Genomic DNA, 15356 nt, shown 5'->3' on the forward strand with positions numbered 1-15356 from the left:
GCACTGTTCAATGACAGGCTGCAAAATTAACTTGGGTAATGATAATAGATGCAGATGGAGTCTGAATGCTGTTTCTGCTGGTAAAGGGTGACATTGGTTCCTGATACCTCTTTGTTGAACCAAGGAAAATGAATTGGTGGTCTTGGTTGAGTTACAAAGTCATGAGTTGCTACAGAGCAGGAATTCCCCTGTGGGGCACACCTTACTGCCTGTCTCAGTGGTGACTTGGAAAAATGTGGGCACAAAAGCTTGGCTGCCTGTTTGTACTGACATCTGGTCCTCACCAGAGAGGGCTGGACCCTGAGCAGGGTGTGAAATGGAGATTGCTGTCTTGCTAGCCCAGATGTACTGTGTGCTAAAGGGGAGTGCTGGTGGTGGTGGAGAAACTTGTGCTGGCTCTGCAGAGTGGAAAGATAGAGCCAGACCTGGAAGTGGTGAGCAGTCAGAAACAGAACCACTGTGTGCCTGAAAATAGTAAATGAGGGGACACACTTTTAATGGATTACAAAGAACTGAGGGGACTTAGCTTTTTTTATCTCAGCAACCTAAATCCAGACCAAATGCACTTAACCAGAATCATAGAATATCCTGGTTAGGAAGGGATCCATAAGGCTCATGAAAATCCTGCACAGGGGATCCCCAAGAGTCAAACCATGTGCCTGCATTCCATGATGGGTTAGTCCAGTAACACCCTTTAACCACTGCTTAAATCTGTGTTGGTGCTTTAAGAAAACTGCTAGAGATGCATGACATATTTGAATATGTTCAGATTTGAGTAGCCCAAAACAAGGGCAATACTTCAGCTCATTGAGAGCATTGCCCAAATGCTTCTTGACCTTGTCAGGCTTGGTGCTAGGACTGTATTCTTAGGGAGCCTGTGCCAGTGCCCAGCCATCCTCTGGGTGAAGAACCTTTTGCTGATATCCAAATTTAATCTCCTCTGACACAACTTCAGACCATTCTCTCAGGTTCTGTTACTAGTCAACAGAGAAGCATTCCATATCTATGGTTCCACAAAGCTGCCAAACTGCAGGGTCATCCCTGGCTCTGGTCAAGTTACACATCCTTTGGCCCAGGAGCAGTAAGGGGGTGTGGGAGCTATGTGATGTATTTCCACTTCTTTCTGGGCACTGGACAGAGGGTTATGGAGCAGTCTTCAACTTTCTGAGAGATCTGCATTGTTCCTTCTTCCAGTTCTCTCATTTCACTGATTCTTTGACAGCCAGTCCCTTCTCTCTCTTGCTTGCTACCCTTTGGTCTCCCGATTTTCTCATCTCTATGTCCCCTTTCTCTTACCAAAGAGGCTTTATCTTTGGAGTGAGAATTTTGCCTAGTCCCTCACAATGCAATTCAGCAGGGCAGGACCTGTTAGCAGAGGGCAGAATTCTGATGATATGAGACACAGCAGAAGCCAGTGCAGATGGTGTCTACTGTTACTGTACATCACACATGGTTACAAGAGAGGCTCTGGGTGGCTAAGAAGCTTTGGCAGAAGAGTGCAATCCCTGCTACTGTGACTAATGTGGAAATGGCACACGCTCCTGCGCTGCTGCAAAGTGACTCACAAGATCATGGCACAGAAGATTATGCTCTTTGTCCCCACTATATATTGTGACACATTGCCACATTCAATAGCTCTGCAAACTGAAAGATTAAAGGGCAGGAATTAATACACAAAAAGGTCAAATCTCCAAAGGGGCTCAGACTAGTGGAAGGGTGAATACTTATTGCCTTGTTATTCACTCTGTGGCAAAAAGTGCACTGAGGCATTATGTACTGTCTGATCTTGGAGAAGGTGAGACCCTGCCTTGCAAAGGTGATGACTGCTAGGAATGGTGTTTTAGTGCCACTGCATGGATCCATAGCCTGACCAGATTACAAGAGAAAGATAATTCCTGCAGGGACAGGGGCTGTGATCAAAGTCCTGGCGAGTAGGGGTGTTCAGAGTATTCATCCATTCGCCACGAAGGCATGGATGGTTTGGTAATCTGATTGAAATGACACCATGCACATCCCTTCTCCAGTCAAAGGGAATCTTGGAAAAACAGCACAGAAGACAGAAGGAAAAAAGAGTGGAATTACAGGCTAAATACAATTATGTTATATGGACTTGTTTTTATAAAGACTGGGAATCTGGAGTCCTTTGGATGCAGCATCAAAAATAGTACGGCTGGTCAGAAAGGTGAACATGTAGAGAAACTGCACAATTAATGGAATTTATTAGGGTCTGAGTGATATGGATGCCATGCCTCTAGAGACGTTCATTGTCCTGTTTTGCTATTTTCAGGCAACAAAGAATATTCTGCTACAGGCTGTAATGGTGTGAACCCACATTTAAAGGTTTTTTTGTGGAGTATGAAGGAGTATCTGAAAGCAATATTCAGGATTTAAGCAATATATGGCAAGTCATAATCATAGCAAGACTATGATTATGTACATAATACAGCAGCAGTCTTAGCCACTTTCAGAATGAGAGATACACCATAAAAGAAAGCTGTTTGGAAGATGCTGGCTTTGGATGGGGACTGTCATGATCTTCCCTTCTCTATAGTGTTAGTGCAATTGCCTGCTCAGCCGTAATATTTTATTTCTACCCTTGCATTTAGGGACAGAGCCATGCAGAACCACAGGGCAGTAAGAGATGCAATAGAGGAGAGTGAGAAAAATCCCATAATGATGGAACAAGCTGCCCAGTGATGAAAATTTCTTTCTAACCCCAAGCAATTAGTGGCTGGCTTATATCATAAAACATGAAGTTTTGTGTCCTATCTACATTTTTATCCAGTCTAATATGGCTGTGGATGTTCTCATTACCCATATAAATGTCTAATCCTTTTATTTTTCATGCTGCTAAGCTCCAGGACTGAATAAAGCCTGTGGCAAGGAGGAGAGGTTTGGAGAGTACATAAATGCTCATGAGAAGGAACACAATTAGATGGAGCAAACACGCGATGTAAGCTGTGTGGACTTGCTTTCAGCATTTCAGGGACAGACAAAAGCATAATGAGAGGTGGGTGCTTGACCTGGCACTGTTCCCTTTACACCTCTGGTATAACTTAAGGTGTCACCACATTATGGGGAAGCTGAGCAGTGAGAAAGACAAATGTATTGCTGAAGTTACCCTGAGATAAATCCAAACTTTACACAGCTCAGACTGTTTGGATGTCAGCTCTACTGGCAGAAGGGAGTCTGTCTGCCTGCAGCAAAGAGGGGCAGGATGACTGTCACCTTTCTGTGTGTCAGCCTCTTGGAGTTTGTGCAGGGACTTACTGGGCATTGCTGCCTGAGCAAGCCTCCCAGAAACTCAGAGAGAATCAGATTGAGGCCATTGACTTTTATATAACCATGGATGGAATATCTAACTGAGGTATTCTTTAATTATGGGGTAGTTGGGGATAGTAAGAAAAGCTCAAGCCATTAAGATTCACCTAGAAAGAACATATTTTCTCTGTACCCACAGTAATGGATCATCGAAATTGGCTAAAAGGATCTGAATAAACCAGAAAAAAAGGACAGACATACAGAGAAGTGGGTGAATAAACAGAGAAATGATTGACTGGCAAACAGGCAAACGGAAATAAATGGACAGAAGAACAGATGGCCATGTTTATATAACCTTAAAGACAGAATGCTTTCTCAGTGTTGGGGTTGAACTCACTGAACACACTAAGGGCTCTCTGCAGTCTTCTGATGACTCCAAAATCTCCCCTGTCCTTATGCTGCTACAACACATATATACATGCCTAATTTTGAGTACAGTAAGTCCCTTGATTTTAATTCTGCTTAGAGTTGCACTCAAAGTCCATGTTTGCAAAGTATTTGTTGGGAGGAGGATAATTATTTGTCAATACCTGGGTAAGGCTTTGGTATTTCTATACTATATGGTATTTTTCCTTGTAGCTCATAAATTCCCCTATGATGATGAATCTTCTGAGTTTTCAGGACTGGCTAAGATTGAAAGAATTATTTTTTCTTAGAGTTTTTGGGGCTTTTTGTCTGGAACATTGAACTCAGTATTTGATTTCCTAACAGACTAGATCAATCTATAAGTTCCCCAGGGTAAAATATTCCTTTGCCAGCTGGTGATTAGGATCAATTAGTAACATTTACTTGGATTTTTTATTGCTATGATTGTTACCATTAGTATGTGTGCAGAAATGGTGTAAAATTACTTTCTAGAGGAAGTGTATTGGAGGAGAGAGCTATCTCAAGTCTTGAGGATGCTGAAAAAATGTAGGTGCACATTAAGGAATGGTAATTGGTAAATTACAGATTTAGACTGTATGTGTATTTGTGAATACAGGTATAGGGGCAGGTATGGATCCTTTAACCTCCCTCATCCATCTCTGACTGCCAGTGCTTGCGAAATCACTCCTGTAGTGCTGGCATTTTCAAGCTAGGCACAGTGTGAATCCCAGCAGCAGTTCTCCTGCAGTGTGCCACCAACGGGTGACCCTGAGCCCATTCAGAGGCTATATCAATGCAGCTTCACTCCCTAGGCCTGGTAAGGCAGCAGGATTTGTGTGCAGTGGGCATTTCGGAGATCAACACCTGCTCCCTGCACACAGGAAGCCGCTTGGCTCTGGGGCACGTGGACCCTTTGGATCATCCTCCCGGAGTCATCTGGCTGCGGGGGAGTTCCAGCAGGAGATGCCAGTGCTGGGTGCAAACAGGCTTAGCACAGCTCCTTCAAGGCTAACCAGAAGCAAGACCCTTGGGAGTCCTGCAGGGGGTCTGCCAGCACGAGCTGCTCGGGACTCAGGTCAATGTTCAGCTGAAGCAAAACATGCTGGTTGTCCTGACTGTATTCACCAGACATGCTACCCAGCAGTTGAGCACTCAAATATTCAGTACACAGTTTTTCCACCTCCAACATGCCCTTGATGTTTATCATCCAGATTGAACTGTTTAACACTGTAGCTGCATAAGACACAATACACCAATACAGAGCCCTGGTTGTGTGGGGTGTAGCCCTTCTGAACCCGTGCCACAGGCTATTGCTGGGCAAAGCCTGAGGGTGTGGACAGTATCCCTAGGACTGAGGCAACAGGCTGTGGGCACAGGATGTGTCTGGCTTACCTGGATAAGGGTGAATGCCATTAGCAAACACGGCTTCAGCAGCTGGCTGCCCATTAGCCTGTGGCGGGAGGCCAGTGAAACCATTCACCCCAATGGGAGATGGGATGCTAGGCACAGCTGGTGCAGTTATGCCAGGAGGCGTGCTTCCACCTGAAAGTGAGGGGGACACAAGGGCAGAGCTGGTGAGAGCTGGGAACAACAACTTTGTGGAGAAAACTGCTGACACAACAGCTGTGACCACCACCCGCAAAACAAACACCTGAGGAATGAAAAAGCTCCCAAGCTGTTGAGCAAAAAAATGGACTGCTTGCAGTCGCTCCCCTGTTCAGAAAGCACTCAAGACAAGCTTGAAAAATCTCCAAAAACTCTCAGCCCCAGCTCCCTACAGCAGTTCCTATCAGATTCCCTTTGGATCTCTGTGGGTGCACTGATTTCCAGGACTGCTCTGTCTGCACTCTCTCATGAATACACCTTTCATGTGCAAACTCATTCTGAACTTTCTGAGCACTAGGGATCCTTAAAAGACTTGTCAGGTTTATTTGTAGCCTAAAGGTAGCCAGTGATACATTTTTTAATGTTCCTGTTTGGTCCAAACTTGACTTCATACTGTTTTAACAGATATCGCTCAATGAACTGGGGCAAATTTGGACCAAATTTTGTTCCTTTCATGGAATCTTTTCTTTCCTTCTTCCCAGATGCATCCTGTGGGGGACTGTAACGCTGCTATTTGAGAAGAACAAATTTGTCTTTATGTTCTGAGTGGGATCTTGTCACCCACTGGTAGAGAATTCTTGAATTTCTGGGAAGAGAATTAAATCCGTCTGCTACCTCACTGACTTACTCCCATGTAAGTGTAAAATGGCTGGACAGTCTGTTCTTCTTGCAACATGTTCAGGATGATTTCAGGGACCAAAAATGAGTTTTCAATGAGCCTGAAATCATATTTTTCTCTTGCTATGTGCATGGGATGTGAAACTATCTTAACTTCAACAATATCTTTCTCTATCAGGGTATGCTACTGATTGAAAGCACAATTTTTGCAGTAATCTCTCTTTTAAACCAATTGCAGATATTGTCTTCACCATTGCAGCATTCCATGATGGGTTAGTCCAATAACACACTTTAACCACTGCTTAAATCTGTGTTGGTGCTTTAAGAAAGCTGCTAGAGATGCATGAGATATTTTAATATGTTCAGATTTGAGTAGCCAAAAAAAAAAAAAGGCAGTACTTCAGCTCATTTCTTATACCCTGAGCAGACAAGCTGCTGCTTCCCCTTTTCTTATTTAAATGGTGTTGGCCTTTAAAAATGTCCTCTGTGGAGGTACAGGGAGCCAGCAGTGGCAACTGAAGTCCAAAGGCAATGCTCTTAGCATATGCCATCAGCTTCCAGATCACAAAGGCTACTTAAAATTTCAGTTGCTTTTCTGGATCTCTGCTTTATTTGCATAGAAAATGTAAATAATATTTTTTTTCTAAAATTGCAGCAAGGGATTTGTGCTTGCTATTTTGTGCATGTCTAAGGAAGTTTAGGCATATTTATTGGAATTCTTCAATTTTCTTCTTATAAAGAACCCCCCTGGAGAGGTCAGATCTGTAGCTGGAGTAAAACTGGCATAATGCCACCGTGGAGAACAAATGGTGGTGCATGCCAGTTGTGGATTTCATCCCTTGTTTGAGATCTCTTGCTGTAGCCACACCAGGTGCAGATTTACAACAAGGAGAGAGAGAGGGAGGGAGGGAGGGAGGGAGGGAGGCAGGGAGAGGAGGAAGAAGGAAGGAAGCCTAAATAAAATTTAATTTCTAGCTGCTCTCTGCAGGTAACAGAGCAGCAGACCCACTGCCAGACCCACTTTTCACCCAGATTGTTGCAGTGATGGGAGAAATGTAAAGCCTGAACCAAACTCTCAGAAATGTCAAATTAATTGCCTCACAATTATGGACTGTTGTCTGAGATAAACCTGACCCTTGATGGAAGACTGTTAAAATGACAGCAAACAGTGTTACAATTTTCTTGGTCTGAATTACCCATAGGGATTGCTTATTACACTCCACTGACTGTAGTTCAAATGAAATGTCTAAGTTTTTTATGGTTAAAGCCAGGTGAGATGGATGCTGTCTCTCGTCTATTAGATTTGCCTGGATCCAAAACTCTGAGCCCCTAGGTCCCATGGAAATGAATTAACCTATGGTCATATTCCCAGGAATCCACTCTCCTAGAGGTGGGATACAGGAGAAACCAGCTGTATTAGGAGGGCTGAAAATTCCAGCACAGAGGCACTGTGCTGAGCCCATACCTCCAAAGCCTCTAGGGACTTCTGGGTTACCAGAACCTTTTTTCCTAGCACAATTTTTCTTTTGCTTCAGGAAGATCAAAACACTTCCTTTCTATTTTTTTTCCAATGTTCCAAACACTTTTTCTAGTGCTTGGTTTTTTTGGTTTTTTTTTTTGGGTTTTTTTTTTTTTTTTTTTTTTTTTTTTTTTTTTTTTTGTTTTTTGTTTTTTTTTTTTTTTTTTTTTTTTTTTTTTTCTGAGAACTTTGAAATATTTCATTTTCCTTCCAAGGCAGAAAAAAGATATACTTCAATGACTAGAAATCCTGCTATGAAGCAGAATGATCATTTTCCATTTGGCTTTCTGAATGCTAACAAAAGCCAGCAGGAGAATTAATGTTAGGCTTCAGATATCTCCTGGCTACTCAGAAATTGCTGCTACTGTTGTAGGCTTGCTTGCTCAGACATTATGTGAAACATTTTCTATGCATCTTATCACATGCTTTGTGAGTGTTGTAGTAATACAAGGAGTAATTTCAAAGTCTAAACATTTCTCCCAAGGAATAATTGTCAATGGACATTTCCACAACCCACCACAGAGGTTTTTCATGAAGGAAGCTAGTCATTCAAGGTAAATCTGAAATAATGCCAAAGTGAATAGGCTCTGTGATTGAAAATATGTCATTAGGAGAGTGCGAAATCATCTGCCATGAAAGACATCAGGGGATCATCTAAACCAGCATCTTATTTTCAATAATGACCAGTCATGGGTAATCCAGAAAGCATGTAAAAAACATGAGTTTCCTCTCCTCTGTTCTGACAGTGAGAGTTTAGCAGTCCCCTCATCCTGTCAAACACTGGAACAGGCTGCCCAGGGAAATGGTGGAGCTGCCATCCCTGGGTGTATTTTAAAGACACAGGCACATGGTATTGAAGGATATGGTTTAGTGGTGGACTTGACAGTGCTGGGTTAATGGTTAGCCTTGATGATCCTAAAGACCCTTTACAACCTAAATTGCATGATTCTCTGTCTCTGAAAGGCACTGGCCATAGCAGAAGAGGAAATGATTACACCATAAAAGAGCTGGGATGTTTTTCATGGCACAGAACTTGGTGGGCACAGAACTTGGCTGTTTTACAGGTGTTCTCACAGCCATGATACAGAACATACTCTTTTCAAGAATTTGCTTATATATATTCCAAAGAACTTGTGCTCTTTTGTGGTGGGTCCATTGCACACTAATGCCTGGATTCAGCTGTCCAGACCCTGACAATATTTGAATTCCAGGCAGTCTTTGTTTGATGTTCTCTCTGCTCCCACCAACACAAAACAAATCTAGCTAATGCAAATATGATAATCTTGCCAGCAGCAGGTTTAAAGGGTGCACATATAATTAAGCCCCTTTTTTATTTGGATTTGCAGTAGCTCCATCGACTTTTTGTTTATACATTTATCATTGTGTAAACATACATTTTGAAATGTGCAGTATAAGATTTTTGAGTCAAGTGCTTTTTCTTGGGTCTCCATAAAGTCTTGTGGAATGAGATCTGTCTTTCTTACTCTCCCTTCTCTCCCCATTCCCTTATGATATAGTTACAAATGGTCCTTTCAAGATGTGCCTTCGAGTCCTCTGCCTCCCCACCAGACTCTTGTGTATTGGCAAACTTCCCAAATCCTCACTTCTTTCAAGGTTTGGCCCCACTTTTCCTGCTTCCCTTCCCCCCTGCTGTTAGGCCACATGTTATTCCTGAGTATCAGAGCTGATGATTGCTTTGACTTGTCCCTGCCCAAATGGGAATAATCATGTTCTTCAAGCCACAAGAAAGACAGTCCTGTTCCCATCTCAGCTTATTTCTCTACCTGCTGGACCATACTGCACCTCCTAGAATGGGCTTTTTACAGCCTAGCTAGATCCTGGGAGCCCTTCACAGGCTGCCTGTCTCTGTTGCTGCAGCCAAAAACCCTCTCCCTGCACATCCAGGTAGCACCAGATGTCTTCCTTGAGTGTCTTCTGTCCAATTTCACAACAGGGGGAAATGATTATGTGTCCCAAGGGCAAAATTCATCTGTTGATGACATTGCATCTCACCACAACCCTATTTTTCTAGTCTGTGGGGCAGCCTGGCTGTGATAGCTCCAACACTGACACCCTGTTCATATATATGTCCCAATAAACCAGTGTAGGCCGCTGTGGGATGTTTTGTGACATTTGGAGGGTTCTTGGAGATAAAGAGAAGTTGTGTGTGGGATTAGACTGAGAAATGTCATAGAAGCACAGAATAGTGAATGTTCTTTCTAAGATCATTGTGTCCGACCATTAACCCAGCAGTGCCAAGCCTGCCACGAGGGCATGTCTCTAAATTCCACATCTACATGCCTTTTACATAACTCCAGGGACGGATGCTGGTTCACTGCCCTGGGCAGTCTGTTACAGTGTTTGACAACCATTTTGGGAAAGAAACCTTTCCTAATATCCAATCCAAACCTCCCCTGGTGCCACTTGAGGCCCTTTCCTTTGGCCCTCCGCTTGTTACCCGTGAGGAGACCCTGATGCTCAGAGGAGGATCCCAAAGAGCTAAAAAATCCTGCCAGCCATCCTGCGTGACCTGGCCTGGTTTCACTGCCCTCTGCCCCCTCCATCCCGCCGTGCCCGTACCTGAGGTTGGAGTCATGGGGGCGGCAGCCAGGCCGTTCATGTTCAGAGCCGCCATCTGCTGCATCTGGGCCGCGGCGAAGGCGGCCATGGGGTTCAGGTACCCGCCCTGCGCCACCGAGGCCATGATGGCCGCTTGCTGCTGCATCAGCTGGAACAAAGAGAGCAGGGAAAAAATATCACGCGGTCACTGGCGGGGCAGCCTGTGGCACCGGCTCCAGGAGGGCACCCGGGAAGGGCGGGATGCATCCCGATGTTTTGGGGTGTTGGCACGCCACCCCTGCGCACCCCCCAGGACTGGCCATTCTTCTCGCCACAGGGGCTGGAAGCAAAGGGTGCCTTGGCAAATTGTTTTTTTTTATGGTCCCCACCCCGCCATGTGGAGGTCTGCTGTGACCTGGACCTGTCCCACCAATTGAGAAAGGCAGAGAAAAGTCTTTGTACAGACAAAACACAATATACCTGAGCAGAGTGGTTTCGTGGCTTATGTTGCTTATGTCAAAATTCTGGAAAAGCTTGGAGGTTACTGATGGGAGTGTATGTAGGAAAAGGGGATTCTTTCTCCAAAGCAGAAATTTTGACTAGTTTTCTAGGGATAATCTGTTTTTTTCCTCACCTGTCAGTGACAAAAAACAACTTTTCCTGGTGCTGCTAGGAGGCTTCAGCTGGGTACTGAGAAAAACCACAACCAAAACTCCTAACCAGATCATAGCACCGACTTCCAACACTATCAGAAACCCTCAGAAGTGCTGTACTTCACTTCACTCCCTTCTCTTCCCCAAAGAGAAGGGAGCTCCCCTGTTTTAGCAAGATTAGATTTGTCTAATGAGAAAACCCCTTCCATGTGGTTTTGATCTGGGTCGACCTTCTCAGTTAATTTTTTTCTAGGAAGTCACAATGTTGCTTCTTTCAGGGCACCTACAAAAGTCAGAAATAAGGAACCCAGGCAGCATTTTCAGGCATTTGGGGCTATAAATTTTGGAGCAGAATGCTGGTGAATGTTTATGAAGCCTGGGAATGCTTTTTTCATTAAAACAAGGCTTTGTAATCCTTATGTTACACTCAGAGCCCAGCACAGAGCTCGCGAGGTTCATGTGGACAGTAGGGCTGCAGAGAGATTTTAAAATGGTCCTGGTGTGAAGGATAAGACAGTTTTGTTGAAGCTGCTTCTTGTCTCCTTTCCTGATGCTGAACAAAGAGCCAGACAGGGCAGGAATGTCTGAGCATCCAACCCTCAGCAGTGACAATTTCTGGGTGCTTAGAGAAGGGGAGGGGGGGAAAAGAAAACGTACAGAAAGTTTGGGAAAACTGCACATTCCCCAGTCTCTGGTGATCTGTGACTTGATGATAATAGTGGAAAAGAGAAATGTTTTTCTGTGGTGATTTTGGAAGTGATTCATGTCTTTGCTGTCTCCAAAATTTGAGTAACTCTGTTTCACTGCTCTCTCTGATTTCACTCTCTCTCCCATCAGGAAATCACCCTCTGATGCTGTACTTTAAGCACATGGGACATGCTTCTCAGAATTAAACAGATCTCAGAAGTCATGGCAAGGAACAGACTGTTCCCTTCTGTTCGCTTTAATATTGAAATATCAGCTAAATTAGCCATTCTTACACATGTGCACTAAAACAAACCCTTGAAATCACTGCACTCATTCAAATGCTGAAACTTTCCCTGCCACCATCCATCAACAGTCCAAAGTAAGGGGTGCTCTGACAAAAACCTGCAGAATAACTATGCACAAGTTATGTGAACTTGCTTTGGTTTCTCCAGCAATTAAATGTAACAGAGGATACCTGACTCTACACATTGTCAGACTACAGGTGAAATGTGTTCTACTCGATTTGAGTATTGTTATTTTTTGAAGCCTAATAAAGATTGGTGGCAAAGTGGTGACTTTCCCTTTGATGGTCGATCACCCTGTTTTATTTTACCCTGCACAAGGCACTTTTACATTTTAATTAGTGATATTTTGCTCTTTGTAATTACTGGTGGAGTGATTAGACAATCTTTTTTATTATACACTATGATGATTCTCCTTTAAGAAGTACATTTGTTCCTAGGCATTATTTGAGTTAATTCTCCAGAGGAGGTACTGAGCAGGCAATATTAGAAATTATGCCAAGGAAGTCAAGGAGGAAGGGGAATCCATCCACCCATCTTTAACACTGGATTGACTCCAACACTATGTGTGCTGACTCACATCTCATTTTCTGTTCTAGGTATTTTTACCTGGGTGATACCTAAAGATTTGGGTTTGTTTTTAAAAATATATTTTTCACAGATTTGTGGCTTTGTAGGTTTTTAATAAATAGTTTTATAGCCTCTAGCACTTTCTTACCCCTTTTTACTTTGATGTGGTAAAAATCCTAACCTGTGACATGGGAAACTAGGTCAGGTTCTTCTGCTACAAAGCAGAGGTGCTCCTGCAGGGAACATTCACCCAATATCTATTATTCTCAGTGCTCTGTGGATGAACTCTCTGAGATGATTTAGAGATATGGGAACCCCTCTGGATGTTGAAATGAGCCCTTCACACCATGACCCAGAGGACACAGGCCTCTCTGCAGCCTTCAGACCGAGTCAACAGAGTAAAAGTGGGGTTGCTGGAGCTGGAAGGAACGAAGCATTCCCCACCTGAGCACAGCTGTACACCCAGCTGGTGGCTTTTCTTCCTTGCCTGGAGAGGTGGCATCAACCAAGGCGCAGGAATGTCTGGACGTTCCAACCCTTGAAAAATTTCCTGCTGAACTTCTGAGGTCACAGATCCCATTTGTGGCCGTGCCACTCTGTCTGGAGGGGCTCAGGGGCAGAGGTTGGGGGAGGAAGAGGGGGCTCCTGCCCAGCCCAGTGGTTGATGGTCAGAGCTTGGAGAGTGCAATGGCACCACAAGGGTGGGAGGACAGGAATTCAGTCACCTTGAAAGGAGCTGAGTGTGTAAGACTGACCTGCTTCCCCCCCACGGTGGCTCTAGGGAAATTTACAGCAGGAGAACAAGTCCTGTAAGGGTCACCAGTCTTCCTTCTAAAACCCCCAAGGCATTCCCAATGAAAGTCACCCCACTCCTTCCCCAGCTCCCCCTGAAGACAAATGTCCCATCCACTCCCCTTTCACTTTGAAAGAGACCCAGTGCATGGTCCCAGTTAATAAAGCTGTAGAAAGTGAGGCAGTGACCCCACCAGAGGCAAATCAATAGCAGCAGGGCCCCTGGGTATTGTGTACTTTAAAATATGCCATTTGAAATGCAGATTTTCCCTGCCTGGGCTGGGGCTACAGAGCACTAATCAGGAAGGCAGCAGCCTTATTATCTCAGGCTGATCCAAGGGGACAGAGAGGAGCTTTTCCCTCCCCTAGCTGAAAGGACGTACTTCCTTCTGCTTCTCTTACTTCCTTTGCATGACCTTTGCCTCAGCATTTAGAGATTTTCCCCATCCATTTTAGGGATTCGTTCCTTCTTTCCTGCTGTCTTTTCTGTTGCTCAAATATTTATCTTCTGAGGAGACCAGGAGGTGCTACCAGACCTGTTCCTGCCCTTGGAACCAGCACCCCAAGAGACAGGAGCCTGCAGTCACCATCCCAGTGCTGGGAACAGGTGGAGAGGCCCTGGAAAAGCCATCTAAAGCATGGGAAGGGGTGGCAGAGTTGTCTGATCAATACAGACACATGTAAGGGTTTGTCTCACTCATCTTTCTCCTACTGAAAGTTGCAATGATACTCAAGGGCAGGAGATAATGTCTTCTTACAGGAGGAACAATTGCGTGGAGGGTGGAGGAACCTCCTCAGAACAAAAAATCCTGCTAGAAATAGGAAAAGCAATGCCTTCCCCATGCCCCAAAAGAAATGTGTGTGAAACTGAAGAAGGGGAAGAGGAGAAAGGGGGATTATTTCTGACGAGCTCTTTCTGAAATAGCGTGATCATTGCCCTCTGGTCTTACTCTGAACAATGTGATGACCTTCTCCTTTTTTCCAGTGCTATTTTCTATCTTTCTGTCAGAACCACACAATGCTTTGTTTGACTTTTCATATTCTTCATTCAGCAGCAATAATAATAATAATAATAATAATAATAATAATAATAATAATAATAATAATAATAATAATAAAGTAGTAGTGGTAGTAGTAGTAGTAGTAGTAGTAGTAGTAGTAGTAGTAGTAACATCATTCCATACTTCCCTCCTCTAATGATCTATACAGACTTAGCAAATGAATCCTCATGGTATCCCTGTGATAGAAAGAGGTAAGTAAAGTAATCAATCAAACAGTAATACAACTCATATTTGGTAAAATTGTGTAATTGACAAATTCATGTCTGCTATACCTAACTGGCTATTGGGAGGTAAATCTAAAAATACTTTACAAGCCTTGAAACAAACAGAAGATAATTTGTAGAAAAATCAGAATTGTTCTTCATACTTGTTATGTTTTCTTGGAAATAGAAATTTCTGCTTTGAAAACAAATTTAAATATAATTAGGATATTAAAAAAACCTAAACAAATATGCAACACCCGGATTCATGTCTTAGTGTCTTTCCAAAGTCTGACACACAATAGCTTGGGTTCCTAACTTCCTGGGAACTTTGGAAAACCCCCCAAAAGACCTAAAAAATTTGTATGTAGAGCCCAAATCTTAGTGTTCATTATTTCCAGTGTTCATTATAACCTGGGAGCTGCTGGTCAGAAATATGGTATTATCCCTGCTAAAAAGTATTATGGCTTCAAAAGAGCTTCCTCTTCTGGAACGGTTAAGTGCAAATAATTTGCATAACAGGTACTATTTACCAAATATACTGTCCCATTTTGGTAATTTAAATGTATTAACTGTTATATCCAGAAGGCAGCCTACAGTCAGTAATTTTTCCCTGATTTCATAGGGCTAGCTGATTTTTTTTTTTTTAACTATCTCTCCAAAATAATTTCACAGTCCAAATTGAAGAAATATTGGAAAAAGCAATTCTTCCTGTCAGCACTACCTCAGATCATTTAGCAGAAATATCCTTTCACCTCCATTGGAGCTGGACAGGGAGGCAGAACAGGGCACCCAGGGTTTTGTGGTCAGCATGGTGGCAACTGCTGCCTTAACTTCCCAAGGAGACCACTTAAGGTGATGTCTGAGAGCTCGGCTGCGCTGGATAATCCAAATTATTGTCTGCAGTTCAGGAGCAGCAGCCATTTGTACCTTTTCAGAGTGAGGAGAGCTGGGATTTACTGAGAAAGGACTTGTTCCAGGCCAGAGAACAAATGTCAGCATTGCCTGTGCTGTCTCTGTCCCAGCCTGTCTGTTTTTACACACTGACTCTCTGCCTATCCCCTGCTGCAGGATGCAATCAGTCCCATGGCTGGAGTTTGGCC

At 43.6% G+C, this 15356-nt stretch overlaps 1 protein-coding gene across 3 annotated transcripts in view; it reads right to left on the bottom strand.

Moving 5' to 3' along the window:
* CELF4 (CUGBP Elav-like family member 4) overlaps positions 1 to 15356 on the bottom strand; it is a 695302-nt gene that overhangs the window by 61242 nt on the left and 618704 nt on the right. For all 3 annotated transcript variants that reach the window (XR_009275938.1, XR_009275937.1, XM_058823562.1), the window contains exons 7-8: positions 10010 to 10157; positions 5080 to 5229 (exon numbers count right to left, since the gene is read on the bottom strand). Coding sequence is in view for 1 of the 3 variants with exons in the window: in XM_058823562.1 (XP_058679545.1) it covers positions 5080 to 5229; positions 10010 to 10157 (298 nt within the window). In the remaining 2 variants the exon portion in view is untranslated. The remainder of the gene's footprint in view (positions 1 to 5079; positions 5230 to 10009; positions 10158 to 15356) is intronic.

This window comes from Ammospiza caudacuta, chromosome Z (assembly GCF_027887145.1).
Source record: "Ammospiza caudacuta isolate bAmmCau1 chromosome Z, bAmmCau1.pri, whole genome shotgun sequence".
Classification (NCBI taxonomy): domain Eukaryota; kingdom Metazoa; phylum Chordata; class Aves; order Passeriformes; family Passerellidae; genus Ammospiza; species Ammospiza caudacuta.